This window comes from Oryzias melastigma, unplaced genomic scaffold, assembly GCF_002922805.2.
Source record: "Oryzias melastigma strain HK-1 unplaced genomic scaffold, ASM292280v2 sc00246, whole genome shotgun sequence".
Taxonomy (NCBI): Eukaryota; Metazoa; Chordata; class Actinopteri; order Beloniformes; family Adrianichthyidae; genus Oryzias; species Oryzias melastigma.
The window spans coordinates 439,359-465,627 of record NW_023416888.1 but is presented as its reverse complement, the minus strand read 5'-3'; the positions used below and the strand labels follow the sequence as shown (position 1 = coordinate 465,627).

General features: G+C 42.5%; 1 protein-coding gene across 2 annotated transcripts in view; it reads left to right on the top strand.

Moving 5' to 3' along the window:
• Window positions 1-208: 208 nt before the first annotated feature.
• ip6k1 (inositol hexakisphosphate kinase 1) overlaps window positions 209-26,269 on the top strand; it is a gene marked incomplete in the record, with an annotated part of 36,982 nt that continues 10,921 nt past the window's right edge. The window contains 5 exon segments of one of the 2 annotated variants that reach the window (XM_024263646.2): window positions 209-431; window positions 14,401-14,640; window positions 14,918-15,063; window positions 15,757-15,883; window positions 25,881-26,121. In XM_024263646.2, the coding sequence (XP_024119414.1) occupies window positions 14,947-15,063; window positions 15,757-15,883; window positions 25,881-26,121 (485 nt within the window). 2 annotated transcript variants of the gene reach the window in all.

The window sequence follows — 26,269 nt, the reverse complement described above, 5'->3', positions numbered from 1 at the left end:
GACACAAAATGTTAGAAACCTTTTTTTGTGTTTCCATTTTCATCTATCTATCTATCTATCTATCTATCTATCTATCTATCTATCTATCTATCTATCTATCTATCTATCTATCTATCTATCTATCTATCTATCTATCATAAATGAAAAGGGAACAGGTGAAGATAAAAGGTGTTCTCTGTGGCCCGTAGCAGACTAGATTTGGGGGTTCCATCTACAGACTATAGGTGGCGCCAAATAGCCGGAGTGACGCTGAAAAGTGAAAACCGTTGGATCCGGACGGGCTGCGTTAGCTTCAGTGTATGACGTTAGCCTCTTGATGTTTTTCTGCGGTGTGGGTGAGTTTCAGCGCCGCGTTGGAGATCTGTGAAGGTTCCTGTTCAGTGACGAGCCCTGCGGAGACATCCCGGAAGACCCCCCCGGGGATTATGAAGGTGGGTGTCCGTCTGAGACGGTCTGACCGGACAGACCTCGTAACAAGTGCTAGCCAGTTAGCTGTTAGCATAGGAGGCTACTGAAACGGCAGGTAGAGCCCGTCGAAAACCCGAGGTTACGCCCGTCTGAGGCGGAGAGCAGCGCCCGGAGGAGGTGGAGCGCGACGGCAGCTCCTCACCGAACCCGGAAAGCAGTTCGGAGGTCTCTCGACCGGACCAGAAGCGCGTTAGCTCGCGGGAATGCTATCAAGCTAAGGTCAAGAAGCCGCATAGTCTGACAGCAGCTAACGGGGACCGGAGAGCCGCGCGGCGGGTTCACATTCTGAATCCAGACAGAACCGAGAGGTGGGTCATCGAAAGTTTCATGATCCTGAAGCTGCAGACTATCACCGAACTGCTAACGTTTGGATGGATGCAGCCTGGCGTTGTTGAAGTGTTGTTCTATTCAGCTCCCGTTTGTTTGTGTGTTTGTCAAGATGCGTCTCGGTAGGTGACCGCAGCTCACTGGTTAGATTTTATGTGGAAAAGCGGACGTTTCTGGAATCTCGCGGGTTCTCGATTCCTTCATGCTCCACACGGCACATGGTGAAGGAAAGAGGTCCGTTCTGATGGTTCGAGTCCCGCAGGCTAATTTTAGCTTATTTATGTCTCTATAATAGGTAAACAGCACGTTCATAAACAACACATTATCTGCTATTTACAGGTTGGACCGTGCCATTGTGTCGGGGCGTTTACTTTATTTAAATAGTATATATGTAATGTTAAATAAAAAATAATATTTAGAATTATTACAGCTAATATACACCCTCCATGCTTCTATAATAGTTGAATATGATTGGTTAGTTTCCAAGGTGTGAATATAGATAGTGACATGATTTTTATTCTCGAAATGTCTAATTACTTTCATATTTCTCAAATGTTTGAAAACATAATAAAAGATGCTTTCATAAATAATGAGTTTAAGGTTTGGGTGTTCTCTGAGGCACAGGAGATTCATCATGTTTTCCTCAGTCTTTAGGTTAAAGGTTGTGGTTTTAAAGGTGGATTTAAGGTGGAATGAAGTTCTAATTGAGTGGGATTACCTTCAGTCTTCTGTAATCTCCTGGACAAGTCCAGGATGTGCAGCAAAGATTCATAAACTAGGAGTTAGTCCCACATGTTTATTATTTTCTGCACAGACATTGGTGGTTCAGGTGTGAGCAGAAAGTCTTCTGCTGTGTGAAAAAATCTGAACTGGTGCCTAAAAAGGGAGATGTGGTTTTTGGTGTATGAAATTAGAGCATTTACCGCTCCTAAAATGAGAAGATTGTGGACTTGAGGAGCATCAGTGACAGGATCTGGATGGTTAACTTGATCGTCTCTGTAGAGCGCCGCGCCTGACATGGGAGTTGTGTGGAAACTCCAGAGTCTCAGGTTTGTGGTGTCAAAATGATCCCAGATGGTAGACGCGTGAGTGTGAGGGTTTGACCCAGGTGATCCGTCTTGTTACTTGGTTGATGGTTGACGGGACAGATTGTTCGGTTGTGTGTGTTTGTGGTGCAGCAGCTGCTGAGACTGATATTTATTTAGGGATGATGTGTTTTTTGTGATCCTTTTATAGTATTTTATAGTATTTTTTTTTACAAGTGAATCTTTTTTCCATAAGAACTCAAATGTTTCCCTTTAGAACCTCCTGATAGGCTTTATTTTTTTCCTCCTCTGGTTTTTCTAGGTAAATTTTGTATTTTCTTCCTTTATCATAGTCTCTAAATGTGAGGGTTCAGTCCTATCAATGACTGATGTCTGCTGGTTTTAGTCATCCCTGCATCTGCTGATTACCTGAATCAAGTGTGTTCCACCAATGAAGAAGCAGAAGGATCAGAATTTAATTGGAGAAAAAAAGGATGTCAGACTTCAGGGACTGGGACCACCAAAAATGTCCTGGAGACTTCAGCGAAATTTCCTGGGTTTTGGAATTGAACTCCCTTACAAAGTTGTGAATGCTCTTTACAGAGCACTAAGTGGTGAGGGAATTTGTCTAAACTTGGTGCTCTCTGGTTTTTGTAAAACAATGATTCCCAGGACAAAAATACATTTGTCATCAGTCGCAGCCTCCAGTCTGTATTTTGCGTCTTTCAGCTTCACTGATGCAGCAGCTCAGCAGAAATGACAAAGACTTTATGATGAAGGTGGTGGCTCTCCAGTATGTAATGTTTTTAGAGGCCAGGGGGTCTGCTGGGCTTGCTGTAAATCCTTTGACTGTATTACCTTTTGCAGTTTAGTTTAAGGCTCTAACATTTACATTCATGTCAAACCCAGACTGCTGTTTGTTCTGTCTGATAGTTGATGTGTTTGTAATACTATAAATACTGCAGAGAGAGAGGAGCATTTGAAAACTCTTGAAAACTTTATTACATTAATTGAAGTAGTTAAACATAGTTTGTTGAACTCACCTTTTGTCTCCATGTTGATCATTTTAAACATTAAATTCATTTATAATATACCATGTTTATACTAATCCTTAACTGGAATGACAGCTTTTCCCCATAGCTATCAGCTCAGGTCATTAATGAGTAAGCATAGAAAATTTGTTGGGAAACTTTAAAATAATCTGCACTGTTCTGCTGAAACGTTCTTTTTCTGGATTTGAGTAGTAACTCTTGATTTTATCCATGTCTCTCACAGATGTACAGAAACTCTTTTTATTATGTGAAGACAGATTTTTTTTTAGAAACCATTTATCCTCATGAATTGAGCTGCGATTACATTTGCAAAATGTCCTTGATCAGATTAGAATAGAACTATGCTTAGTGCTGGGCGATATGACGATATACATCGTGTGGACGATAAAAAAGCGTCTATCGTCCCGTTTGTCCTCTACGTTTAAATCCTCACTAAGCTAATTTGATCAATTATTACGCCAAATATGTCATTATCAGACCATCCAGGACTTTGCACGATTTGTTCCACACCCTGTAGCTTTTTATTTTAACCGCAACTTTACCAATCTACCGTGACAACAGTCATGGATGACGACGCTGCTGCATGACCGTTTCTCTTCTGACATCTTACCGTAATCTCTTTTATCTTCTCTGACTTTTTCTCTTCAAGGCGCACATGAACAGTCACCCCGCAGGAAGAGTGGCGGTCCGCTGCTTGCAAACGTGCACGCGGCGTAGGTGAAGGTGTGCTGCTTGCAAACGTGCACGCGGGGTGGGCGTGGGGGGTGAAGGTGTGCTCCACGCAAACGTGCACGCGACGTAGGTGAAGGTGTGCTGCGAGGTGTGATACCCTGAACGTGCTTTCATTATTAGTAATAATATTTTTAAGTGACTGTTCGCTCATAATTTTCTTAATTTGAGCAGCAATGTAAATCTCGGCTACATGTAAATATGGGGGAATAACACCAGCCTTTATTTTGTTTGGACGTGATTGGAAACATTAATTTACTTGATTTTTTTTTTTTTTTAACACGGTTTCTCAGGACTGCTGGGTGTGCGGAGCAGCATTTCCACATTCAAAGGCTGCCTCCGCCGGCTCATATCGTCCTGAAGCGGCTCGGAGAGACACGGTTTTCCTGAATCCAGCAGGTCTCTCGCGCAGAGCAGCCGGATGGACTGCGGTCTGAAGCTCACACTGTAACAAAGCGCCCCCCCACCTTCCCGACCCTCCCGCTCACAGACATGAAAGCTGTGACTCCTGCTCCTCTGCTCAGAGAAACCGTTCACTCGTGGAGAAGAGCTGATCGGTTCTGTTCGCAGTCCAAAGACTGCCAGACCCTCTATGTATGGCGTAAACTCCAGCGCAGTAATGACACACGATCGAAATGTGTGTTTACATGCACCTCGGTCGGATCAACAATCAGTAGAACCCACCTATCTCGATTGGAAGGAAATTTGGATCCGAATGAGTCTGATCAGGTCAAAGTATTCCGAATGGCATGTTTACATGACGCGTTTTTATTCTGACCAGGTGTTTATTCCGATTACTTGTGGCCATCTAAACGTAGGGCTGGGCGATATGGGAATTTTCATATTGCGATATCGTTTTTTTTATTTTGTGCGATAACGTTATTAAAAACGATATCAATCAAATAATCAAAGTAATCTTTATTGCAAAGAGCTTTAGGACTTCAAAATTTTACACCTTAACTTTGCGCCCCCCCCCACATTAAATCTTAGTTCAAATTAAACTTTCATTATTTTTGTATTAACTGTAGTATTGAAACTAACTGTGAGGAACATTTAGATATTTCTAATAAATATTGTACATATACATAATGTACACAATAGTTAAACCATAACGGTGGTATGTTTTCAATAGGCTGTACAGAATTTCTGATTTATTTTAATCTGACTGCAGCACATATAAGTTCCTTTCAAATTAAAATGAAGTCTTAAAACATTGTTCTAAAGCAGCAAATATATTGCAGTTATTTTTATATTATTTTCTAATTTCTAAAATGTAAACTTAATCTTAAAATAAACAGTTCTGATAATAGATTTAATCATCATTTCACTCAGTCATCTGACATGTGTACATGTTGGAGGATTGATCAAACACATAAGATCTCTTCATTTAGTGTCATGTCAGGAGTCATTAAAAACAAGTTTATTTTACTATTATTAGATCACCTCAGTAAGAAATGTGCATAAACGGCACAAATGTAACTAACAAATTCATTTTTGATACATAATAAAACAACTAATTATTCTAATTCGAAGCTCTATACAAAAGCTTTTGGTTAATATTTTAACAAAACCCTCAAACTCATCTCAACTCCAGAACCACAATCGAGTCCCCGCCCCCCTGCGCGCGGCTGTTACGAGCACGCGCAGTCTCTCCTTCTCTCCTCTTTCAGCCCCGCGTGACACGTGACGCGCGGCAATAGACAGACTGTCTCCTTTTTCTTTTTTCCTGGAGGTTCTCCTCTAAATCAGTTTTAAACTCCTGATTTTAAAGCGTGTCTTCCCTCCCTCACACTCTGTGGATCTGTTGGTAACAAACAGCGGAAGAATAATCCAGTCGGACCGAACCATTTTCAATGTAGAGGAGGGGGGTCCGGTGAAGATGTTTCCAAAACAAAATATATAAACATCGTTACCTTGACATTAAAAATAAAAGTATTTGCGATTATATATTGGTTATTGGTTTACTGAAATAATGTTTTCTGTTGTGTCCTTTTGTCATCATTCGGGGCCTCCGTGGACCCTCTCTCAGTCTGGGCTCCTAGAATCAGCCGCTCCGTAACAAGAAGAAGAAGCGCGGCTCTTCCGGGGGTTTCTCCCGTGTTCATTTAAAACGAAAGTTTATCGCAATAGACTCATTTCACTATCGAAAAAAAGTAATGTCGCAATAATGATAATTATCGTTTTATCGCCCAGCCCTAAATAAGATATAAAAGTATATGTATACACTTGATACATTTACTAGTGATTTCAATATTAATCAATTATCTCATAGCTTTTAACTTGGCAGTAAAATCAGATGTTATTGTGAGATGTTTGATCAAGTCCAGAAGGGAAGTTGTTTATCAGCCAAGCAGAGCTCAGTCTCTAGGACTAAAGTCTCATCTTTCTGGTTTTGTTTGTTTATCTCATCTGTTGAATGGTTGAACATGATCGTTTTTTAATAAATTCATATTTTGTCTTGGAGATCAGTGGGCTGACTGAATGGAGTTGTTGTCCATCTCCTGAATGAGCGGATCTTCTCCACTCTTCCGTCTCCTGCTTTTTGTCACTTTTTCAAGCAGACGTTCAGCTTGTTCAAGTCTAAAACTGTTATTGAAATAAAATTTCTTACAGTTCTACTTCATTTATTTATATAGAACCTAAATATACCCTGGGTCAGGATGTTACACAAAGACCTGTAAAAAAAAAACTTTTAAGACTTCAGTAATAAAATCCAGAAACAAATAAATAAATATCAGTGACAATTTGACAGTAAACAAACCAATAAAAGTACTCAATGTGCAAATAGAAAATTAGCAATAAAAACGGAAGTATAAAAATGCATTCAGAAGAGTTTCAGAAGATGATGATGTCTCTTATCTGGAGAGGGAGCAACAGAAATCAGGCGATCACATCTCAGTCCTGGTTCTGGACCCAACTGGTGGAGCAAAGCTGGATTATGATTAAGAAAAACAGAAGTAAATGGAGAAGCAGTGGGCCTCTCTTTTCCTGGGCAGTTTTTATTATATCTGTCCTAAATGAAAGAATCTGGATCTTTCAAACAGCACTTACTTGTTTGGAAAAATCAACATTAGGATCAAATGTGATAACACAAGATTATGATAAGGAGAACAAAAGCCAGTATCCAGAGAGGGGGCGAGTCTCCTGCTTTTGCTGATGAGGGAGCATAGATCACTGCACAGAGACCATGTCCAGGGCCTGAGGTCCTGAGAAAAGAGTTAGAAACCCCGTCTCTGCTAAGCATCGGAACAGATCATTAGGATGAAGGATTTTTTTTTTTTGCTAAAGAACGAGCATTCACCAGATCAAACCTAATAGCTGTGAAGTCATGGTTCTGAGGAGATGGAGTAAACTCCTGGGATCCACAAAAGTTGGGAGGAAGAAGCCATTGTGTTGCCGTCAGCTGATCAGAGCCAATGCCGGGTACGTGGTCAGATCAGATGGGAGACGACAACAGCATAGTGACAGAACGTTGTTGAACCAGGAACTCATTAGGAAAATCTTAGGTTTCACTACATTTGCCTGATGTTTTGGAAACCTGTTTTGCAGACAGAATAGAAGAACTGTGAAAAAATCATGTGGTTGATTAAATAATCGCAGCATTATTAGTCAGAATTGTGGTAAAGCTGGAGGATTTTAGAGAGTGGACATTGATAATCCAACAGTAACTCTAGATAACTGAAGACATGATATTTAAAGTAACATGTAACCACCTGATCATGCTTTTTTCTGCCCCTTTATTTGCATTTTCACTGGATGGAGTCTAAGCAGAAGGGAGAGTTTGCAACTCTTTATCCAAACCTGGATCCAGGTTTGGTGGTGATGTAAAAAAGTCCTTAGTTCAGGAGAAAATGATCAAAGAAGCATTGTTGGGGTAGGGAAGTGTGACAAGAAGCATGGCATTAAGGCTTGGACACATCTGGCTGAAGGAGTGAAATAAACCTGAAATCATTAATGAAGTTGTGTTTAAGGATACCGATATTTCCCCCTGCAACTGTGGGAATTAGCCGATATTTGCAGACATCAATATTTCTATGTCTACAAAAAATAACAAAGTTTTCATTTCCTTGTTCATTCTTTTTTAAGAAATGCACAACTTTTCTTTTACTCAACAATCACATTATACTTGACCTTTTTAACATACAGCAAGGGATCTCATAGGAACAAGTATCACTTTGAAAATATATCTGAAAACATTCAGACAATTTACTGACTATTAGACATAATTGTAAATAATTACCTTCTCATTGCCAAGGATCTAAACAACGTGTCCCTATCAAATATAAAATATACATGAAAACAGTCAGAACAGTTACTATGACTGAATTCGTAAGCTTCCTTGTTCCAAGGATCTATTAGGAACAAGAATACATATGAAAAATAATAATGCATCTGAAAACAGTCAGAACAATATTGGTGGATTTTGTTTTTAGTTTTTGTCCAGTACCGATAAACTCAAATTATGCAAATATTGTCCGATACTAGCACTGCAATATCGTCCATCCCTAGTTGTGTTTGAAGGGAATCTATTCCCTTCTTAGCCATTTTACTGGATCTACAGTTCACTCTGAAGATTTCAAACATGCAGCAAATCCACCTCAACCCTTTGTGACAAACTGTCCACTTCTGCTCTGAGACACTCCTGGAAGTCCATAATTGGCTCTCTCATGTCTGACTTGCTGGAGGACACAAAAACCGCCGGTCGTTTGGTTTGAAATAGCAGCTTAATCATTGAGCCAGCGGCTTTGTCATGATGACGGCTGGTGATGTAAGACATGCTCATCCTGATCCTCCCAGCTGATTGGTTGGTCACGCAGGTCATATGTCGCACCTAGTTGGATGTAAGGAGCAGATTATAGATGGACTTGTTTGTTTATAAAGGGACTGACTGCAGAGGTATGTACAGATTAACCACCCAGCAAAACAGGCTGAAGGGAGGGTTTGTTTGGCTAAGTTGCCATGGTAACTTATGCTGCTCACCTAAGTAATGCTAAAACTAACCACTATTTTTGGCTTGCTATTATACCTTTGATGGTTTTTCTGATTAGTCACAGTTATTTAGAAATGATCTGTTGCTGCTTTTATCCAGGAACATCATTTTCTATGGACTATTGGTTGGCCTCAAAGAGATTCTGGCAAACCATCCGGCGCCTCAGAAGGGGAAAGCAGTTTTCTGCAGGCACCGTTTTCAGTGCAGGTGGGGAACTGCTGACCACAACTGGGCACATTGTCGGGCGGTGGAAGGAATACTTTGAGGATCTCCTCAACCCTCCTGACACGCCTTCCGTTGAGGAAGCAGAGGCTGAGGACACTGGGGTGGAACTGTCCATTACCCAAGATGAGGTCACTGAGGTAGTCAAAGAGCTCCTCGGTGGTAAGGCTCCAGGGGTGGATGAGGTTCGCCCTGAGTACTTCAAGTCTCTGGATGCTGTGGGAGTGTCTTGGTTGACACGTCTCTGCAGCATTGCGTGGCAGACAGGAACCGTACCACTGGACTGGCAGACTGGGGTGGTGGTTCCCCTTTTCAAGAAGGGGGACCGGAGGGTGTGTTCCAACTACCGGGGAATCACACTCCTCAGCCTCCCTGGGAAAGTCTATGCCAGGGTACTGGAGAGGAGAGTCCGTCCGATAGTCGAACCTCAGATTCAAGAACAACAGTGCGGTTTCCGTCCTGGTCGTGGAACAGTGGACCAGCTCTATACCCTCTCCAGGGTGCTGGAGGGTTCGTGGGAGTTCGCTCATCCAGTCCATATGTGTTTTGTGGATTTGGAGAAGGCGTTCGACCGCGTTCCCCGTGGTGTCCTGTGGAGGGTGCTCTGGGAGTATGGGGTCCGGGGAGCCTTACTCAGGGCTGTCCGGTCTCTGTACGACCGGAGCAGGAGCTTGGTTCGCATGGCCGGCAGTAAGTCAGACCTGTTTCCGGTGCATGTTGGACTCCGGCAGGGCTGCCCTTTATCACCGGTTCTGTTCATAGTCTTTATGGACAGAATTTCTAGGCGCAGTCAGGGGCCGGAGGGGATCTGGTTTGGGGACCACAGGATTTCATCTCTGCTCTTTGCAGATGATGTTGTTTTGTTGGCTCCATCGAACCGGGACCTCCAGGAAACATTGGAGCGGTTTGCAGCTGAGTGTGAAGCGGCTGGGATGAGGCTCAGCACCGCTAAGTCTGAGGCCATGGTTCTCGACCGGAGAAAGGTAGTTTGTCCTCTCTCGGTGGGTGGAGTGCTCCTGCCTCAGGTGGAGGAGTTTAAATATCTTGGGGTCTTGTTCACGAGTGAGGGAAGATTGGAGCGTGAGATCGGCAGGCGGATTGGAGCGGCGTCCGCTATTATGCGGTCGCTGTACCGGTCCGTTGTGGTGAAAAAAGAGCTGAGCCAGAAAGCAAAGCTCTCGATTTACCGGTCGATCTTCGTTCCAGTACTCACCTATGGTCATTAGCTCTGGGTTGTGACCAAAAGAACGAGATCCCGACTACAAGCGGCTGAAATGAGTTTTCTCCGGAGGGTGGCTGGGCGCTCCCTTAGAGATAGGGTGAGGAGCTCGGTCACCCGGAGAGAGCTCTGAGTAGAGCCGCTTCTCCTCCGCATCAAGAGGAGCCAGTTGAGGTGGTTTGGGCATCTGATCCGGATGCCTCCTGGACACCTCTCTGGTGAGGTGTTCGGGGCATGTCCCACTGGGCGGAGGCCCCGGGAAGACCCAGGACACGCTGGAGAGACTATGTTTCTCGGCTGTCCTGGGAACGTCTCGGGGTCCCCCCAGAAGAGCTGGAGGAAGTGGCCGGGGAGAGGGAAGTCTGGGCAACTTTGCTTAGACTGCTGCCCCCGCAACCCAGTCACGGATGAAGCGGAAGAAGATGGATGGATGGATGGCTCATTTTCTGGTTTAGACTTTAAGTTAAGTTTTGAATGTCAGAATTACATGTGTCAAAATACAGGACAAATGTTTGGTCACTTTTAAAGTGTTAGTAATGGCCTGGGACAAAGCTAAAATAAGTATCCAGATATATTCCATATGTTCTAATGTATCAAAAATAACAAATAATTACCGTTGACAAACGCAGGTTTTTGTAAAATTTGACAAATTAAACGACAAATCACACTCGCATTTCGCCCTGCTTCAGAAACGGCTCGATTTGGGTCACGTGACGCGTTGACGTCACATGAGTGAGACAGCGCCAGCAGCAGAATGCAGGCGGACTGCAGGTGTCTGCAGATACATGTATGTGTGTGCGCTGCGGCAAAGTTGAATTCTATAATCGTCTGTGTTATGGTACGACGGAGTATTAGGGCCACCAAAAAAAATAAAATAAAATTATGATTTTTAAAGTCGTAAATTTAGGAGATTTACAATCGAAATGAGCCTATTGTGAATGAACTCTGTGAGCACAACCAGACCGACTAAACTGTGAAAAGCTTCTGATTTCAACGGGTAAACTGAATGTTTAAAACATTGCACATGATTGGAAGTTTCTTTGTTTGATTTGCAGTTTATTAATCATTGATGGTGGCTTGCAGGATCTCTGCAGATCCGTTGATAAAACCATTGACAGTCGCAGCTGTCCACCAGTCATTTCTTCCTGCGTGAAAGATCAGATCTCATTCATTTCTGTGTCATGCTTTCATCTGACGAGGAATCGTTTTTGGAATTTTCAGTGTACTTAGCTAACGTGACATCCCCTGTTGTTGTTGTGTGTTGAAACGGGACGATTCATGTGGAGAACGGGTCGTACGTACTGTTTACATTCTCCTTTGGTTTCCGCGTATGTCAGAGACGTGCAGTAAGGTGGTGAAAGAGCTTCGGGGATGTGAATAAAGTGATTAAATAAGTGAATAAATAAATAATAATAAAGTGGCGGACGGTCCTGCAAACATGTCTCTGAGCTCTTTATTTTGCATATGAAACTGCATTACCGACCCGGATAGTCAGCATCATTGATGATTTGATTTAGAGTCGCCAAAAGGTTCCAATCTGTAAATAAAGCTTCACGAGATGCTCCACGTCTTCCAGCTTCGAGCATGGCTCTGATAAACTGACAGTTTTCGTTTTCACCGGCATTCTCAGCATCACTGTCAGTGTCATTGCCAGATTGTGAGCTCTTACTTTACGCACTGCCGGCTCAAATTGATAGGGCCTTACAGTCCTCAAACCACAAACACCTGGCGCCTCTGAATCAGCGTCACTTTTAGAACAAATGTTTCCACAATCTGAGTCTGAAGACAGAATTGTGGACCTGGAAATATCGCCGCTATCGCTAGCTCCGACACGCTAAGGAGAAGCCATCTTGCTATGTGGACTCCTCTGACGTCACACGCACCACGTGACCAAAACGTAGCTTTTGACCCGGAAGATACAGGTTTGCCAAATTTGGCCTCAAAAATGCCGTTTTATTTCAATATTTCTTGCTCAAAATACGCCAAAACATTTGGAAATGGTAAATATAAGGCGAAATACAGTTAACACCGAAAATGACCCACAACCCCATTACTAACCCTTTAACAAAAAACTTAAGTATTCTAGTTCAGGTTTTAAATGTCTAAAAACATGATTAAAGTCAAACCAATATTTTATTTTATATTTTTAATAATTTTTTAAATATAAAAATGAAAGAAACATTTTAACATTCATGGTTGTTTTGGAAGTCCACTTCAGTCTTTTTTTAATTCCATAACATCGTGAACTAGAGTACTGACAGTTCTTTCATTTCACATAATTATTAGTAAAACAAAGTTTAGATGTGGTTAGCGCTCTTGCCCACAGCAATTGGCTGTGGTTCAAATCCAGGCTGGGGGATCTGAAAAACATCGACTGTGGGTCTTTCTGTGTGGAGTTTGCATGTTCTCCCCGTGCATGCGTGGGTTTTCACCGGGGACTACGGCTTCCTCCCACCATCCAAAAACATGCTTCATAGGTTCATTGGTGACTCTAAACTGTCCCTAGGTATGAATGTGAGAGTGAATGTGTGTGAGTGAGGCCCTGTGACAGACTGGAGACCTGTCCAGGTGAAACCCGCCTTCTACCATCAGTAGCCGGGTTAGGCTCCAGGACCCCCGTGACCCCGAAAGGGGCAACGTGGCCAAGAAGATGAATGAATGAAAAAAGTTTAGAAACATTATTTATAGATATCAACAATTCTAGAGGACTCTCACAAAACCTGACAGATGAAGGGATATGAATTTGATTAACTTAGTCTACATTTTTAAGAGTGTCTTTCTGTTTTTCCCTTTTATTTTCCATTGTAATTTATGAACGTCTTTTCTATGGTTTGGACTAAAAAACTTAAACAGACAAGAAGGATGTTAGAATCCTGAAAAACAAGGAGTAGAGGCACATCAGGATTTAATCTCCAGATTGTATTATGTGTGTGTTGTGTGGAGCATGTTCAGCCTTTGGATGCACAGATGTGCTTTTCCTGTTTACGGTCATCGTTTGTGGTGAAGCTGCATCCCTGCTGTTGTGTGTTTTTGTGTAATCGTAGGACTACTTTCACGTGCCCTTGATTGTAGAGGTTGTGTTGGTTTGAGCCTACAAGGTCACACTGGTGAATTTGCACGGAGCCTCTGATTTTAACCAGATATTGCATCTGGAAAGGCTGGCTTGTGTCATCAGCGGGCGTCTGTTGTCCTCATCTCGGTCTCCGCGTCTTTGTTCCCGTCAGCCTGTTCATCTTCTGCTTTGGTTTAGACGAGCACATTGTTCCCGTAAGGAAAGTCTGAAACCAAAATGTTGAAGGATGATTATTGTTGAATTTAGATGATGATTCCAAAACAGAAGATGTTAAGCTGCCAAAATGAGGAAACCTTCTAGGGCACAGGTGATTTAACTCCAAAGCTGCCATTGAAGCTTCTTATTGCTAAACACACCTGATCCAGGTAGTCAGCAGCAGATATGGCAGAGTTTCTGGAAAACCAGCAGGACGTTGGCCCTCGAGGACTTGAGTTTGACACGCCTGTTCTAGGGTTTAACCCTTAACCCAGACTCACACTGCATCTGATCTCCGTATTCGTGGATGTCTCCGGTCACTAACCCCCACGAATAAGGAGGGCATCACCGCACTTTTTATATGAATGGCGGGTTATCGCATGAACCTACATGAGTTAGGAGTTTTGCGAGGTTGGCAGCAGAGCCGATGAAGTGTGAGCCCGGTTGGGGTTGACCCATTTACAAGGGGTTGTCCCGTCCGTGGAGGGTCATGGAGAGGAGCGACTGCGCCTTAAGGAGAGTGCAAGTGTGTCTTTCAGTTCCTTTGAGGCTCGTACGGCCTCCTCTAGGGATGGCATGAAAATGGAACGTACCATTGTTGTGCGTGTGATAAGTGTATTGTGAATATTGTAAGGATAATGGAAGTTACTCACATTTATGACGCACGGGTGATGCTGTCGTAGGACGCCTGTAGGATGTCCACACGAACTACACTGTGATTGTCCAATTTCCTAATGTCTAATGGTCAGGCTGCAGCAAGGAGCGTGCATGTACCACATGAACAGCACTAACAGGATCTTTGTACAGTCTGCAGAATTTGGGGAGGGACTAAAATCCATACGGCACGCCTGGTGTTGTATAAGTGCTCACTACGAACTGTCGCCCGCAGCAGGCCCGTAGAAAAATGTGCACAAACATTTCCTCTCTCTGAGTTCTAATAGCGGTAAAGAGCTGGGATGTAATGAACTGGGATGTAAAGAGCTGGTAACCAGCAGCAGTCGGTGTGAAAGATCCTTGAAGGTCTCTGGATGATCATGACGGTGAAGAATCGTGGTGTTTTTATGACAGTTTGAAAACTTCCTGCTGCTTTCTCTTTGCAGCCTGGTGAGGGCGTGGAGCCCTACGTCTCCTGCAGCCCCGCCCTCTTCACCCCCCCACCCTCTGCCCTCATTGGTTTTCTGTTCTACTGTGGGTGGATCGTGGCGCTCTGATTGGAGGCTTACAAAGGTGGGGTTTCGGTCTGGCGCCGCCTCCCCCGGGGGCCGGCGTGCGCTCCCAGCAGCCTGTGGTGCCCTGCGCCCCCCCCTCCACATCACTGCACACTAGAGCCCATGCCCAGGGTGAGTGAAGGAGAGCACACTGTCCTCTTGTTCTGATGCCCGCAGCTGCTGGTTCTTAGCAGTTTTAGGTAAAGCAGGAAAACATAAAAATAAAAGTCTTTGCTCATTTACATGCTTATTTAACCTAATAAAGAACTGACTAGACTCTTATAAAGGTTATAATTGAAAATGTTAGCGGATGTTTCTGAAACATCCAGCTCTGCTCTGCTGACTGCAGAAATCATGTTCTCTCTTCCATCCTGATGCTGGACGGGTTTACCTTTGTCATATTTGTCAGGAGGAAGCGCGGTGCGTCCGCCAGGAGCCATGTGCCTCCCTCATACCAACAACATGGACAGCAAGATACAGGGGGCAGGGCCAGGGGGAGGAGCTTTACTTCAGCGACAAGCAGGGGGCGTTCCTTTGGAGCCCTTCATCCACCAGGTGAGGCTGAATGGGAAAAACAGGATATTTCTACTCCACAAGTGTCTTATGTTCCTATTAAAATGTCCCTTTGTTTATCACAGGAGTCACAGTCTAAAATTAACTTGCGTTAGACGAAATCCATAAAGTAGCATTATTTTTTACAATAACTTTACATATTTAAGGCAGTAAAGCTCACTATTTCAAGACTTGAAAGAACATTTTCACATTTTTCTCTCAAAGTTCAAACCTGTATAGAAAAATAAATCCAGGATTTTAGAATTAACAAAGATCTGATTGTGATCAAAGGTTAATGGAGATTTGGAAAAAAAAACACATCTGTACAGGAGACGTGACACAATCAGGGGGCAAAATCGCGACAAAAAAAAATCACAAGACTGAGAAAGAGGAACCGGGTTGCTGCAAGGAATTACTGTATTAATATAAATGTCTGTTAATGAGGAGGTAACTCTTCTAAATATGAAGTTTCTGCTTGTTTTTGTTGGTCATAGTTTTACAGAGTATTTCCTTATGTCCAGCAGCCATTGATGTAAGCTAAACATTACTTTTAGGGGGGATCTGACCATGGTGTTCCTTTCAGATAATGTTCTGTGTCTCCCAAATATTCTCTGATGGGATGGAAAACCTGGACACTGAAACAAACTCTTCTGCATAAACATTTCCCCTCTCCTTCTCTTCGGTCTGTGGTTACAGGTGGGGGGCCACACCAGCATGATGCGGTATGATGACCACACGGTGTGCAAGCCTCTGATCAGCAGAGAACAGCGCTTCTATGAGTCCCTTCCTCCAGAGATGAAGGAGTTCACTCCAGAATACAAAGGTCAGCTTCAGGATGTCCTTCAGCAAATCAAAAGCTGTTGTTTTGATCTGTCTTTACTGTTGATTCTGTGAACTGATGGAATCGGACGTTTCTTTCCACCTAAAGGTGGCGCCAGTGTTTCACCTGAACTTTTGATTAGAGGGGCCTGTTTAGTCTTCTTCATCCCTAAGAATTTCTTTAAGGTTCGAGTCGGGATTTTGTATGTCTATTAAGAAATAAAAGGTTTTTGTTTGATATTAAAACATAAAGAAGTGAAGGAGGAATCTGAGTCACGAGGCTAAAGCCTTAGTCACATGCACCTATACAGGTTCAGGGTTTTTTGGGTTCTACGGGTCCGTGGAGGGTCATAGAGAGTAGTGATGCCACAAACAATTATTTATTAGTTGACTAATCATCGATTCAATTTTTCTGATTAGTCGATGATGAATCGGATCATGCGTAAAATGAATGTTAAAAACACATCTTAACCATCATTAGCTTTAAACTTGAGTTTTTAGCTGTGTTAAATAAAATTAAAGATGATAGTTTAATAATAATAATAATACATTTTATTTATCAGGCGCCTTTCACAAAACTCAAGGTCACCGAACAAGAATAAAAGCACAAATATAAAAAATATAAGAACATTGGTGTTAAGTTGAGGTCAAAAAAGACAGATGTATTGCCGTCATGAAGACTAGGCCTGTCTGAAAAGATGGGTTTTGAGGCTGGAAATGAAGAGAGGGAGTTAGTCCATAGTCCTGAGTTCAGGTGGGAGGGAGTTCCAGAGTTTTGGGGCAGAGTGACTGAATGCTCTGCTCCCCATGGTGACAAGGCGGGCGGTGGGGAGGCGAGGACCTGAGGGAGCGGACTGGAATGACGACTTGGAGTAGGTCAGAGAGATATGGCGGAGTGAGGTTATGGATGGCTTTGTGGGTTAGGAGAAGGATTTTGTACATGATCCGGTAGGTGATGGGTAGCCAGTGAAGCTGCTTGAGTATAGGCGTGATGTGGTGGAAGGAAGGAGTCTGTGTTAGGAGCAGCAGAGTTTTGTACCAGCTGAAGTTTCCGGAGAGTTTTTTGAGGGAGTCCATACAGAAGAGAATTACAATAGTCCAGGCGAGATGTGACGAGGCTGTGGACTAGTACGGCAGTGGAATGAGGGCTGAGGGAAGGGCGAAGACGGCGCATGTTCCAGATGTGGAAGTAGGCAGCCCGAGTGATATTGTTGACGTGAGAAGTGTAGGAAAGAGTGCTGTCCAGGATGACACCCAGGCTTTTAACTTGAGGGGAGAATGAGGGAGTTGTCCAGAGGGATGACGCAATTATTTTATTTATTAAGGGTAGACTTGGTGCCTACCAGTAGAAGTTCTGTTTTATTGCTGTTTAGTTTGAGGAAATTAGAGGTGAACCAGGATTTTATTGAGAGAAGGCAGCTGGTAAGGGAGGCAAGTGGGAAGGCAGAGTCCGGTTTGCTGGAGATGTACAGCTGAGTGTCATCTGCGTAGCAGTGAAAATTTATTTGATGTTGACGAAAGATATGACCAAGGGGAAGAAGGTAGATGATAAATGGTAGAGGTCCGAGGACAGAGCACTGAGGCACGTCTGTGGTAACAGCAACTGTAGGAGAGGTGAATGACTTTAGTATAACAGTCTGCGTACAGTCAGAAAGATAGGACTGGAACAAGTTGAGAGGAGTATTTGAGACGACAATGGTTGAGAGTCTGTCCAGAAGGATGGGGTGAGAAATGGTGTCGAAGGCCGAACTTAGGTCTAACGGGAAGAATGGAGAATGATCCAGAATCAGCAGCCAGGAGGAGGTCATTGGTGATTTTGAGAAGAGCTGTTTCAGTACTATGGAGTGGGCGGAAGCCTGACTGGAATTGTTCATATAACTTATTGCTGGAAAGGTGTGAATGGAGTTGAGTGGGAACGGTTTTTTCGAGGATTTTGGAAATGTACGGAAGATCTGAGATTGGACGGAAGTTATTGAGGTCAGTGGGATCGGAGCCAGGTTTTTTTCAGAGTTCGGGTGATAGATGTTGCTTTAAGGGCAGAGGGGACTGTTCCAGTCTGGAGGGAAGACTGGATGATGCTGGTGATAAGAGGGGACAGTGAATGGAGAGTAGCCTTGACAAGGGGAGTGGGAAATGGGTCCTGTTGACATGTTGTGGTTTTAGATAATAGTTTCTTTAACCTTTAATGAATCCTGCAGCTTCTTTCCTTCATTAGTTTCTGTCATTAAAACTTAAATCTATTGAGGTCCACATCTGAAACAAAGAACCATTTTTCACTAAAGTTTTGTTCTCCCTGACTCAAAATAGAACTAAAGTTAATTTTGTGGTTCTGAACGTTCTCAACTGTATTCAGCTTCTCTACACTCTGACTCTATAGAATTCCAGACTGTCCGATGTTCTTGCTGGTAGCAGGAAAGTGAGGATTTCTCCATGTCTGCAGAAAGACTTGATCTCTTTGGAGAGCAGATGTTCCTTCAGAGACATTTCACTCTGATGGGTCCAGGTTGCAGGGATGCACACAAACATTTAGCTAACAAGTTTGCTCTAATGTTAGCTTAGCTTAGCTAGACGATGATCCCTCTTCATCGTTATCATACTCAGTCACAACCTGCTTCCTCTTCAGGTGTTCATGATCACTGCAGTGCTGCCATCAAACACAAGTTCTGCCTTGTAGAGACTGCATTGGACACTTTTATGTTTTTATTTTTATGTTTCGACCTTTCAAGCGCGTTATGGAACCCGAGTCTTCCTAGAACTTCCTGGGACATCACTACTGACCGGATTAACACTACTGCACATGTGTGTCACAGAGGATGACAGACACAGTATTAGAAAACATGCAGTGTAGTTTTGAGAAAGAAATAAAAAAAACACGAATAATCCACTATGAAATTAGTCGTTGACTATTTTTATAGTCGACATAATGATGACTAATTGAAGTCCCCCTATGACAATTTTTTCTAATGAAAAAAACGTTCTCAATAGTGTTTTAATTATGATTATGAAGTTTTTAACCAAAATCCCACAACCTAAATGTCCATGTTTCCTGTTGATTTGAGGCCTCAGCCTGGAAAATCTCCTCTGAAGGGGCGTGGCTTTTGGAGCTAAGCGGAACTGTAAGGAGGTTTACACACACACACACATGCGTGCGCACCCGGCACACGGCTCTGCACTTTTATGACCTCTACTCTGAGCAAATGGTATTGATCTGAGTGACTTGAAGAAAAAAATAAAATAAAAAAAGATTGACAAGGTCTCCAGCCAATCAGGTCACAGAACACGCGGTTTAAAAAAAAGAAAAAGCAGCTGCATAATCCCACTGACACCAGGTGAACTGCAATATGGAAAGATAACTCTGTATTCAGTTTGACGGGGATTTTGGAGTGTTCAGATAGAGGTGTAGTAGGGTGGAAAGTTGAAAAGTCATGTTCTATGAGGGTCTTGATCATGTGGGCAGATTGAAAAAAAAAAAATATATATATATATATATATATATATATATATATATATAATAATAATGGGTCTCTGATGGTGTTTGGGGGCCGGTCCAAAAGAGGAGGTCGGCCGGATCCGGTCTGCAGGGCGTAGTTTGGGGACCCAGTGTTTAAAGTTTGCCACAAGCCACCTGGGAGACACACCAAACATGTGGAAGAAGGTGCTCTGGTCAGAGGAAACCAAAGTCGAACTTTTTGGCAACAATGCAAAACGTTATGTTTGGTGTAAAATCAACACAGCTAATCACCCTGAACACACCATCCCTACTGTCAAACATGGTGGTGGCAGCATCATGCTTTGGGCCTGGTTTTCTTCAGCAGGGACAGGGAAGATGGTTAAATTGATGGGAAGATGGATGGAGCCAAAAACAAGATCATTCTGGAAGAAAACCTGATGGAGTCTGCAAAAGACCTGAGACTGGGACGGACATATGTCTTCCAACAAGACAGTGGTCGAAAACATAAAGCAAAATCTACAACGGAATGGTTAAAAAATAAACATATCCTCTGTTAGAATGGCCAAGTCGAAGTCCAGACCTGAATCTTATCGAGAATCTGTGGAAATAGCTAAAAACTGCTTTCACAAACACTCTCCATCCAACCTCACTGAGCTCCAACTATTTTGCAGGGAGGAATGGGCAAAATTTTTGTCTCTCAATGTGCAAAACTGATAGACATACTCCAAGCGACTTACAGCTGTAATTGCAGCAAAAGGTGGCGCTAAAAGTATTAACTTAAGAGTTTGAAAACTTAACTTAAGTTTGAAATATCCAATAAATTTCGTTCCAATTCATGATTGTGTCCCACTTGTTCATTCTCCACAAAAAATTACAGTTGTATATCTTTATGTTTGAAGCCTGAAATGTGGCAAAAGATTGAAAAGTTCAAAGGGTCAGAATACTTTCGCAAGTCACTGTATGTTCAGACCTGAAGCTGGTCTGTATCTTGGCCTCAGACGCTCTTCCTCCAGGGTTCCCTTCACATCAGTGCAGTACAGTTTCACAGCTGAGATGAAAGAGTTTAAAAGTGAACAAAGTGTATTAATGTCTGATGTTGGTTTGAAAGAGGACGACACACGTTAACGTGACCCTCAGTCTGTAGTAATAAAGGAGCCAGCCGCTTTTTAAATCTTTGTAGAGGATAAATGAGACCTTGAGAAGCGTGAGGAGGAGCAGCAGGAAGAGGAGATGTTTTCTGATCATAACTCCGGGGTGATTGATGGGGTGGAGAATCAGCAGAGAAGGAAGGAAGCTGAGATGTTTAACAGCAGTGAAGTGCTGCAGCAGCTCTGCTCCTCATCAGCAGAACCTCCTTCAACCGGTTTCCCCTTCTTTCCTGTAGTAACGGACCCAAACAGAACCTCAGACCCAGTCAACACTTTAGTGTGGGTTTCTGACGGGTGGAGCATCACTTACAGCAGCTGGAGGATCGGTTACAGTGAAGGGGATCCGTTAGCTAGACATGCTTTCAGCGTTCCTCTCCAAAGGTCCATCCTGCTTCAGTCTGGAGCTTCGGTGACGCAGAACGTCCAGGTCCCACGCCTGCATATCATCAGCTCCCCTCACTGGGCTTCAGCTGTCTAAATATGCTGTTTGGCTTTTGCTAAAATGTTCATTTTAAGGCTTTGATGTAGAGCAGCCGTCTGTAACCTTTTAGCTCTGAAGAACAAAAAGTTCCAGAGATGAGCTCTCTTCTTTCCAACACTGAGGTCTTTTCCTGACAGACATAATGGTTTGGAATTTAATTCAGTTGATTTTAGGGCTCTTTCTGTTTACTTGGTTTTTATGTCTGAAACATGGAAAAATGACAAAATAAAGGTAGCGTTGCATAGGGATGTAACAGATCCCAAAACTCACGGTTTGGATCATGTCACAGTTTTAGGATCACGGTTCGGATCTTTTTTCAGATCAGTAAAAAAATAATGAGATAAAAGCCTAAAATTACTCTTGAAAAGTTTCAAAACACATTTGATCAAACATATATACAGTACTTTAAAGCGTAAATATACTCTCACATATATTACATCAAAACATTTGCTCATTGAGGCCTCTTTATAAAAGCAAAATATCTTTGAACGTTGGACACAAACAAAAGACTAAAACATGTTGTGTCTGATAACATTTACATGTCTTGAGACCAAATGTACAACAACTGGTAGAGAAGAATGCTTGAAAATAGTTTTGAAATTACCAAATTTATCTGCAGTAACCCCAAAAATGCACATTTTTTTATTTTTTTAATCGATTCCAGACCCTAGTTTATTTACAATAAATTCATAAACGAGGTTGAAATTAGCTGCCAAAAAATGTCATGATAATTTTAGAGATGAAAACTAAAATCAGACTAATAAAGTCTGATTTAATTAATCAAATCCATGGAAACGTTTTTAGGTCAGAAAAGTGTCAAATAAATCTGATTCTTAAAGTTCCTGCAGCAAACAGAGGAGCCGGCTCAGCTTTAATGTCTGTCCACATTAGGCTTCACAGCTGCATGCTCACTCATGGTCACTTTTAAAGCTCTGATGGTCCGCCCACGCCATTGTCCTGCAGGTTCAATCCCCAAAGGCAGACAGCTGCTGGGAACACATCTCTGAATCCATCCACACGCTGTTTGACAGACGAGCTGACGTTTGTCCCTGTTGGTGCTTCATGTAGTTTTTCTCATGTCAGGGTTTTTATTGAGGCATCAAACTAGAAAATTCTCTAATATTTGATGTTTGTTTCCTGTTTGTGAGGGACAACTCTTTTAACAAAAGCTGTTGCTTCATGAAAAGGTCTCAGCTGCTCCTTATGTTTGTCTGCAAGCTCCTCCGCTGTGCTACGGCCTGTTGCAGGTTAATCATCGTCCTCTGCTGTCATTTCTCCTTCGCCGGCTGGTTTTCCTCCTGAAGTCTGGGGTTAGAAGCTCTTTTCTTCCTTCATACACTGTAACTCACAGTGCTTTGATGACATAAGGATGCATCCAGAGCAGTAGAGCAGCTTCTTTCTAACTCTGTGAAAAGGGTTTTAATCTGAAAAAGGTTACAAAATAATATTTCCACAAACTTTTTAAAGTTATTTTTTGGGGATCAAGGCAAGTTTATATGTATAGCACATTTCATGTACAGAGACAATTCAAAGTGCTTTACATAAAACATTAAAAGAAACAATCAAAAGAAATAGTAAAAATGTCATTCATCATCATTCAAATCATTAAAATAAAATTAAAAGAAAGTAAAAAGATTTTAATTTAAAACAAGCATAGATAAACAGTGCGGACGTAAACTTTTGAATACATATTAATCAAATGCAGCTGAGAACAGGTGAGTCTTTAACCTGGATTTAAATACACTGAGTGTTTCAGCAGATCTAAGGTTTTCTGGAAGTCTGTTCCAGATCTGTGGAGCATAGAAGCTGAATGCAGCTTCTCCATGTTTAGTTCTGACTCTAGGAACTGATAAAAGACCGGATCCTGATGACCGGAGAGGTCTGGCTGGTACATACTGGGTCAGGAGGTCAGTCATGTATTTTGGTGCTAAACCATTCAAAGCTTTATAAACCAGTAACAGAACTTTAAAGTCTATCCTCTGACAGACAGGTAACCAGTGTAAAGACCTCAGAACTGGACTGATGTGGTCTACTTTCTTGGTCCTTGTGAGAACCCGAGCAGCAGAGTTCTGAATAAGCTGCAGTTTCCTGATGGATTTTTTTGGTAGTCCTGTAAAAACACTGTTACAGTAATCAAGTCGACTAAAGATGAAAGCATGCACTAGTTTCTCCAGGTCCTGCTTAGACATCAGATCTTTAATCCTTGAGATATTTTTGAGATGATAATAGGCTGATTTAGTGACTGCCTTAATGTGTTTATCAAAATTTAGGTCTGTGTCTATCACTACACCCAAGTTTCTGGCCTGGTTGGTAGTTTTTAGTTGAATAGATTGAAGCTCTGTAGTGACGTCTAACCTTTTTTCTTTAGCCCCAAAGACAATAACCTCAGTTTTGTTTTTGTTTAATTGAAGTAAGTTGTGACACATCCAGTCATTAATGTCCTCAATGCATTTACCAAGAGCCTGTACAGGGCCTCGGTCTCCTGGTGTCAGTCTAATATATATCTGTGTGTCATCTGCATAGCTATGGTAACTAATGTTGTTGTTCTTTATAACCTGGGCCAGTGGGAGCATGTAGATGTTAAATAGAAGTGGTCCCAGGATGGAGCCTTGGGGCACTCCACATGTAATTTCTATTGGCTCAGAAGTGAAGTTACCAATTGACACAAAATATTTCCTGTTTTCTAAGTACGTTTTGAACCAGTTTAGTACTGGCCCAGTGAGACCCACCCAGTTTTCCAGTCGTCTGAGTAGTATTTCGTGGTCGACTGTATCAAACGCAGCACTGAGATCCAGTAAAACTAGCACTGACATATTTCCACTGTCTGTATTCAAACGTATGTCATTAGTCACTTTGGTCAGAGCCGTTTCAGTGCTGTGGTTCTGTCTGAAGCCGGACTGGAAGACATCATAGCAGTTGTTATTTATTAGGAATTCATTTAACTGATGGAAAACAGCTTTTTCAATTATCTTACTTAAAAATGGCAGGTTTGATATCGGTCTGTAGTTGTTCATTTTAGTTTTGTCTAGACTGTCCTTTTTTAGAAGAGCTTTCTCCATGGAGATTTTTTCCTACCAGAGATCACCTTCACCTTACTGGGAGCAATACTATCCATGATATTTGACATGTTGGAATTAAAGTTATTAACAAGTTCATTGACTGAATCCCCTGAGAGGGGAGGAGTCAGAGAGAAAATCTGATTGAACATCTCACTAGTATTTTCAGTTATATACCGTTTTGTGATCTCCTCCCTCAAAACATTTGTGTGTACTGGAATTGTGCTCTCACAGAAAACACAGCAGTGATCAGACAGACCTAAATCACATACAGTAACCTTAGAGATGTTCAGACCTTTGGAAATCAATAAATCAAGAATATTCCCTCTGTTGTGTGTGGGCTCTGTTACATGTTGAGTCAACCCGAAATTGTCTAGAGTGTTTATCAGGTCCTTAGTCCCTTTGTTCTCAAGATTTCCATAATGGATGTTAAAATCTCCAGCAATGATTATACAGTCAAAATCAAGACAAATTATAGACAGCAGTTCACTAAACTCAAGGTTAAATTCTGGACTGTATCCAGGGGGTCGGTAGATATTTATAAATATGGTTTTGAGTGAGGCCTTCAGCTGTAGGGCTACATATTCAAAACATGGAAAGTTTCCAAAAGATAACTTTTTACACTGAAACATTTCATTGAACAAAACTGCAACCCCCCCGCCCTTTCTGCTTGTTCTTTCCTCACTGATAACACCATAATTGGGAGGAGCCGACTCTGTGAGAACTGCTCCCCTACCATTCTCATCTAAGCAGGTTTCAACTAAAAACATAAAATCAACTTTGTTCTCAGTGATAAAATCATTAATTAAAAATGTTTTTCCTGCTAAAGACCTGACTTTTAAAAATGCTAACTTGAGAGGTGGGCTGCACGGTGGAGCAGTGGTTAGCGCTCTTGCCTCACAGCGAGAAGACCCTGGTTCAAATCCCAGCTGGGGGATTTGGGACCTTTCTGTGTGGAGTTTGCATGTTCTCCCTGTGCATGCGTGGGTTTTCACCGGGGACTCCGGCTTCCTCCCACCGTCCAAAAACATGCTCCATAGGTTAAGATGGTTCCAGGGAGGATTATCTTTCGATTGTTTGTTATTGTCCACAGATGTTGTCTTTCTCTCCGTAGAATCTGTGCCATTTAGCTGCGTGTTAGCTTTCTCTTCTCTGCTGAGATGAGGTAGTGGCAAAGTTGTGTTGTTTCCATAAAGTCCATTTACCTCCACGTTCACTTCTATGTGGCGAACCTTTGTTTCCAGCGCTGTGATCTTCTCCAGAAGGTCTTGGTAATCCTTTGTGGAAAGGGAAGGCATCTTGCTGCTAGTTAGCCTTGTGTTAGCTGCTGCTCCGTATATCAGGCTTCAGCTGTCTGAAGGCCAAGTACACGTAGTGCTCAAGATAAAATGTTTTAAGAGGAATGCAGGAAAAAATCCTTTTGTTTAGAGTAAAAAAGAAAAATAAATCTGACCCGATGGTTTAAAAGTATTCAAAAGTTATTGCTGGTGTGATTAAAAAGGAAAATAATCCGTGAAAAGCAGAAGGGACAGCAAAGCAATGTGCGTCCGCACTCTAGCAAAGCAGGAAGTAAAGTTGTTGATCAGAGCACAGACCCCCAGCAGAAGTCTGAATCCAGTGAAGAGTGGCTGTAAAACACTTGATGAACATGCAGCTAAAATATCAGTTGAAAACATTTCTTATTTTCCAGATTAAAGGATTTTAAACTGGTGATGAATTTCATTTTGAAAAGTCGATTTTTTAAATTTTTTTTTTGAGGAACTGCGTCAGTTTACATGTGTACCTGCTTTAAAACGTCCAGTGTGCATGTTTCCATTGATCTGGTCGTTTCCCCTCTGAACGTCACGGTTTGTCTGCTCCTTCAGGTGTGGTGCTGGTGTGTTTTGAAGGGGACTCGGATGGATACATCAACCTGGTGGCGTACCCCCACGTTGAGAGCAACATGGAGGGCGGAGCTATGGAGCACGAGGAGCGAGATCCCCAGGAGAGGGAGCAGCCGAGGAGGAAGCATTCCCGCCGCAGCCTCCACCGCTGCTCCTCCTCCTCTGAGCACAGGGAGGAGCGGGCTGACAGGAAGGAGGCGCACGACAATGATCCCCCAGACAAGTAAGATTTCATTTCAAGGATGGGGGGGGTCCAGAATTAGCCTCATAGAAGAAGTGTGCTTAGATGAACGTTACCTGACACACACAGAAATGGAGCTGGGGAGGGAAGTGCTATCCATAATGCACCCCTAAAGACTTCCCTGTTTACT